Source organism: Sinocyclocheilus anshuiensis, unplaced genomic scaffold (genome assembly GCF_001515605.1).
Source record: "Sinocyclocheilus anshuiensis isolate Anshui unplaced genomic scaffold, SAMN03320099.WGS_v1.1 scaffold1365, whole genome shotgun sequence".
In the NCBI taxonomy this organism is placed as follows: domain Eukaryota; kingdom Metazoa; phylum Chordata; class Actinopteri; order Cypriniformes; family Cyprinidae; genus Sinocyclocheilus; species Sinocyclocheilus anshuiensis.
This window is the reverse complement of record NW_015551032.1, coordinates 873,121-879,180: the sequence shown is the minus strand read 5'-3', so window position 1 is coordinate 879,180 and position 6,060 is coordinate 873,121. Positions and strand designations below refer to the sequence as shown.

The 6,060-nt window shown below is 38.0% G+C and overlaps 1 protein-coding gene across 1 annotated transcript in view; it reads right to left on the bottom strand.

The window, feature by feature from the left end:
* The window catches only part of LOC107661219 (extracellular matrix protein FRAS1-like), a 133,051-nt gene that overhangs the window by 20,658 nt on the left and 106,333 nt on the right, over window positions 1–6,060 (bottom strand). The window contains exons 42-48 of the mRNA XM_016450718.1: window positions 5,873–6,057; window positions 5,149–5,305; window positions 4,365–4,628; window positions 2,552–2,740; window positions 2,331–2,450; window positions 2,065–2,244; window positions 31–155 (exon numbers count right to left, since the gene is read on the bottom strand). Of these exons, the coding sequence (XP_016306204.1) occupies window positions 31–155; window positions 2,065–2,244; window positions 2,331–2,450; window positions 2,552–2,740; window positions 4,365–4,628; window positions 5,149–5,305; window positions 5,873–6,057 (1,220 nt within the window). The remainder of the gene's footprint in view (window positions 1–30; window positions 156–2,064; window positions 2,245–2,330; window positions 2,451–2,551; window positions 2,741–4,364; window positions 4,629–5,148; window positions 5,306–5,872; window positions 6,058–6,060) is intronic.

Genomic DNA, 6,060 nt, shown 5'->3' with positions numbered 1-6,060 from the left:
ATGGACCCCACTGAATGTGTGTGTGTGTACCTCATTGCCCCCGTCAGATACAGTGAAGGTGAAGTCATCAGAATGTATCTCCTCTTCACTGGTATGAACATACTGAATGTTGCGGGAGGCCAGGTCAGCCTGGGTAAACGTGCTGATCCGTGTTCCTGCAACGACATCAAACCGAAAAAAACTCTCCAGTGACCATGTTCACCACTTCATATTTTGCCCTTGGTATTAAATAATAATGTAAACTCACTTGCTACCATTAAAAATATCCCACCTGTCAACTGAAATGGATGAATAAAACATGCACTACTGCAGAAATCCAATTGAGTGCAATCCGGGCATCGCCAAGAGGGACAGAAAGGAAAATAAAAACAGATCTTCACCCATGAAACCCCCTTATATGATGCTCTGATAGAGATCTATAGGCTAGATCCCATCTAATGAGTTCTCAGTCTTCATTTGAACATGATGTTTAAATATAAAACAAACTATATATCTTCCAGGCATTGTCCGGCAGTTGTGGCCAGCTTTTAGAAATGTGCTGCTCTGCTGAACAGCCCATACAGAATTAGGACTGCAGACTATAAATATATATTATGATCTCTCAGGCTTTTCATAATCAGCCTTCGATAGAGAAACAAATAACAATGATGGTGTAGTATGTGTATTTGTGTATAAGTAGAGATATGTATAGGCTATAGGCTAAATAAGATGTAGTGTTGGGGAAGCTACTTTCAAACTGTAGCTTGCCAAGATACAAGCTATCCATAATTTAGTTAAACTACTCTTTTGACACTACAAGCTTCAAATAAAAAGTACCTAACTGCATTGAAGCTATGTAAGGGGGCAACATCTTTTTATATGTAGAACCAGGGCAGTTGCTAAGCCCTTTTTACTAGGACACGAGCCCCAGTGAAATACCACTGTGCTCCAGTAAAGCATCATTAGTAAAAAACTCCTTGTCCGACAGTGGAGATTATTTTATACTGACCCGATAACCATTTTCCTTGATAATATTTTAGCAATTATGTTTTGTGCGTCAGCAATCATGTCAGCTGTTTAAGAATCAGAACTAGTGATACGAAATTCACCAACGAATCTCACTTTTGAGCAAATCGGTCATACCGGCTTGCAAAAACACTTTTTTTCAGGTAATTAATCTCAATTAATTATTAATCAATTAGGTTGATAGCATTAAACTAACAATATAATATTCTAATAATATTATATTACACTAAAAAAATAATTTATTAGAATGATTTATTTAACTGACCCTAATTGAAAACATTTGGTAAACACAAGTTTAATTAACTAAATGAATAAATAAACATTCTGCACAGCGACTCAGATCAAAATCGGCATTGTTATTTGATATATGTGACCCTGGACCACAAAACCAGTCATAAGGGTCATTTTTTTTCAATTGAGATTTATAGATCATCTGAAAGCTGAATAATTAAGCTTCCCATTTATGTATGGTTTGTTAGGATAGGACAATATTTGTCCGAGATACAACTATTTGAAAATCTGGAATCTGAGGGTGCAAAAAAATCTAAATATTGAGAAAATCGCCTTTAAAGTTGTCCAAATGATGTTCTTAGCAAAGCATATTACTAAACAAAAATTAAGTTTTGATATATTTACGGTAGGAAATTTACAAAATATCTTCAAGGAACATGATCTTTACTTAATATCCTAATGATTTTTGGCATAAAAGAAAAATCTATAATTTTGACCCATACAATGTATCTTTGGCTATTGCTACAAATATACCCGTGCTACTTATGACTGGTTTTGTGGTGCAGGGTCACATATGTGAACTGTCCGAATGAATGGATTCACTAGAATGAATTGCTATGCTGCATCTTTTCAACTTGTTCAGTGGTAATGGTTCTACAATTTGACATTTAAGAGTGATTTACAATTTTTGTAACTATACGGTGCTGCTAGATGGAAAAAGCAGCTTGCTACTGGACAGCCGCATTATTTGAAAGCTGAGTTACTGTTTTGTTACTGAATAATTTAGTTCTACTGTTGGTTCATCACTCCCAACAAGTTTGTCTGTACCTGGTTTGCTGGAATGTTCTAGATGGCCGAGCTGGGGCTGTTTGGTGACTCTGTAAATGAGTTCATCTGGTTCACTGTCCTGATCTGTAGAGGACAGCTGCAGTGTTGTGATCTTCTTCAAGGTGTTCTCATCCATAACCAAACCCTTATTAACCACCACTGTGGGAGGAAGTCTGTCCTCTGAGAGAGAAAAAAAAGATGAGGATGTCCCAAAATAACTTTCTTCTAACATTCCTGAACATGATTCTTTCAAATTCTCGGCTCACCCAGAACACTAATGAAGAAAGATTGGTCAATGACTCGGTTTCCCTCGGGATCTTCCAGGTTGAACTTGAAAGAGAAGCTGCCTCCACTTTCTCCCTTTTCATGAATGTATTCCACATGTCCTGACAGATGAGGTGCAAAACCACATGAGACAATGCATCTCTGCTTAGAAATTCCCTATGGATGATTATGTATGAGAAAGAGACAGCAATGGAGGAAAAACCTTTGTTGATATCATCCTGGGTGAAGCTGGTGACAGGTCCTTTGACAGATATCTGAGCCTTGTTTCTGCCTGTATTCAGCAGCAGGGAGCCCACGCTCAGGTCTTTAGTGAGGGTGAACCGCAGCTTAAGGTTATGTGAATCTACGTCCGTCCCTTTCAGATGCTGCTCTGTGATCTTAGATGAGGAACCTGTCGGGAGGAATGAGCAACGGTAACAGAAATGATACAGTTATTTATTAACATCAACTCAGTCTAACTAGATAGGAACCTCAATTATTCAGTGTTTCAACTGGTGCATCATAATGAAGTGAGATCTGTTTGGACTGGACTGCAGTAGTTCTCAGTGTGCCGCGCTTCTCTAGTTCACTAAGACATCTGGCAGAGAGAGATTATCAGTCCATAATGCCATAATTTCAGTCTGGTCTGCACACAAAGCTGTTGAATGGTTTCAAAAGACTTTTATGTGCTTCTTTTATGTGAATTTGATGTGCTTCTCATCCATCTCTTTTCGTGTTTTACAGATGAAAAAATACGGGTTTGAAATTATATGAAGCTGAGTGAATGATGAATTTTAATTTTGGGGTGAACTATTCCTCTAAAATGACTCCAAGAAAGTGGTATCAAGCTTTGTTATTTATTAATTAATTTTTGGATATTTTAAAAGCCATTATCCATAATTAAAATGGTTTTGTAATAAAATCGAAAGGGAAATCACAGAATGTAACTTTTTATTATTTAACAAAGCAATGAAAACTGAAAGAACGAATGGAATTTTCATTGTGTTTTTAATTCTTCACACAACTGTTTTCAATAAACAGCCAAAATAAAAAAATAAAAAATAACTTTCAACAAAACTTCAGTGCTAATATCACTGGCTCCTTCATGTTAAACTGCTTGTGTTTTTCCTTATTTTTAAAATCCTTTGGTCAAGGGTAAGCAATGAATAAATGTAAATTATTTAGATGCTTTTTTTCTCCATTATTTACTATTAAGTACAGACATTTGTATATGTGACCCTGGACCACAAAACCAGTCATAAGGGTACCAGTCAGAATAAATAAGCTCTCCATTTACAGTGGTGTGAAAAAGTGTTGGCCCCCTTCCTGATTTCTTATTTTTTTGCATGTTTGTCACACTTTAGTGTTTCAGATCATCAAACAAATTTAAATATTAGTAAAAGATAACACAAGTGAACACAACATGCAGTCCGAGATACAACTATTTGAAAATCTGGAATCGGAGGGTGCAAAAAAATCAAAATATTGAGAAAATCGCCTTTAAAGTTGTCCAAATGAAGTTCTTAGCCATGCATATTACTAATCAAAACTGAAGTTTTGATATATTTACAGTAGGAAACTTACAAAATATCTTTATGGAACATGATATTTACTTAATATCCTAATGATTTTTGGCATAAAATAAAAATCGATAATTTCGACCCATACAATGTATTTTTGGCTATTGCTATAAATATACCCCAGTGACTTAAGACTGGTTTTGTGGTCCAGGGTCACATATAACACTGATTGATGATCAGCTCATGGTGAGGGGTTGGGGCAGTAAAGGGGTGCAATCATTTTTCTTGTTTGAAATGACAAAAAAGTTATTTTTATTTTACTGTATGCTAGAAAGAAAGAAAGTCTGTTTTTGTAAGTCTGTTTTTTCACTCATTTCAGAAGAAGTTAAGAGACTAAAAAATGATTCTGTGCTGAACTATGTCTGATATAATGACGACTACTAAAAATCAGCAACCTAACCAATCAGGGATGTTTGGGATGTGTGCAAGGACAATGTAATGTAGCGGTATCTTGACCTGCTGCAATCTGCAGTCCTCTGTTGATTGTAACTCTAGGGCCTTCTCGCTTCCTAACATCCATGCTGAACTCCAGACGGCCGGTCTCCGTGTATATGCCATCTGTTACTGAAAACTGGATCTCGTCTGTCCCAGAGCCACGTCCGTCTGGGGTGTAGACCAGCAGCTCATCTAGAACATCCTGGTAAGTAAAGGTGGATCCTTGCTGAAGAATCCTGCCGTTCTCTAAAGGTTGAGAGTAGAGCTGCCTTCTGCGTAGCTTCCCTATTGAGACACACACAGAAGCATTGCAAAGAAATGAACATTAATGCTACATTCCTTCTAATTTTTCCCCCATCAAACACAGTATAAACACATATAAAATAAACACACATGGCTCTGCTTCCCATTTTCAAATAAATGTGCACTTGACCTCTAATGGTCGCTCAATGTAATTTTTTGTGTAACTGCACTGCTGTCATAGCACTCTGACGCGGTGACTGTATTTCAGTTCTGTCAGCTCCATTCCTCACTTGCGACTCCTAATAAAACTGCTGTGAACACCTTGACATGCATCCACAAAAGTTTAACCAATGAAGCCCCGTGGGTCGTGGCCTTTCCACTGACTCTCTAATCAGTGGCAGAGGCACAATGACAAGAACATCAATCAGCCACACAGGAGCCGGTCAGAGCGGTTATGTGGCAAATAATGGATGTTTTCTGAAGGCTGGCCATGAATGAGCGACAGATTGGGGTATGAAGTGGGCATATGAAGAGAAATAGAAAGAGGAAGACAGGCACTGACCATATGACGGCTTCTTGATGAGGGTGAGGAGAAGCTCATTTTCAGGTGTGTCCTGGTCCAGCACATTCAGGGAGGAGTTAGTGATGACCACACCGGAGTTCTCCTCCACTTGGATGCTGTTTACTGAGATAATTGGGACTCTGTCTTCCTTGGTGTGCTATAAACAACATCAAATAACATCTCAAATATAAACTTGACAAGTCAGGAAAGAGAGACAGGAAAAAGAGGGGAAAGGGGATATGATGCAGACTAGCTTTGAAACTGCTTCCCACTGAGTCAGCGGCTCCAACCATCAACCACTTTTAAGTGACTGATAAATGAAGAAAAATCTAATTACCTGTATGTCATCTAAAGTAACAGCAAAATGGATTTTGAAAATGTATTCTGGAAAACATTCATTAAAGGAACACCTTATTAAAAATATAACCCTAACCCCCTACCCAAAGAATACTTAGGTTTTTACGCATACACTAGGGTATGTGTACAGTGCATGTGATGTTAATATCGTCAATGGCATTGTATGCGCATGGTGTGTGCAGTCCAATTCTTTTTTAATTTTGCAAACTTTGTAGACTCACATGTGCGCCTTGAATTTTTGGCACTAATTTTGTTTGCCCACAAGGTGACAAAACTAGCCCTGGCAAAAACTACTGAAGGCGACACCTACACTACGTATATATGTAAAAATTGAAGTGTACTTTGTGCTTTATTGTTTCAATTATACCTGGATGTCTATGGTGATATCAAAAGCCTCAGTTTGGCTTGATCCATCACTGATGTAAAAGCTGAAGACATCCTGGCGGATGTTAGCTTGGCGGATGTTTTGAACGTAGAAGATATGGTCTGAGGTGAGGTCTTCTATAGTGAAGGGGACGTCGGGGCTGATCACGCGAGATCCACCAATCGCTGCTG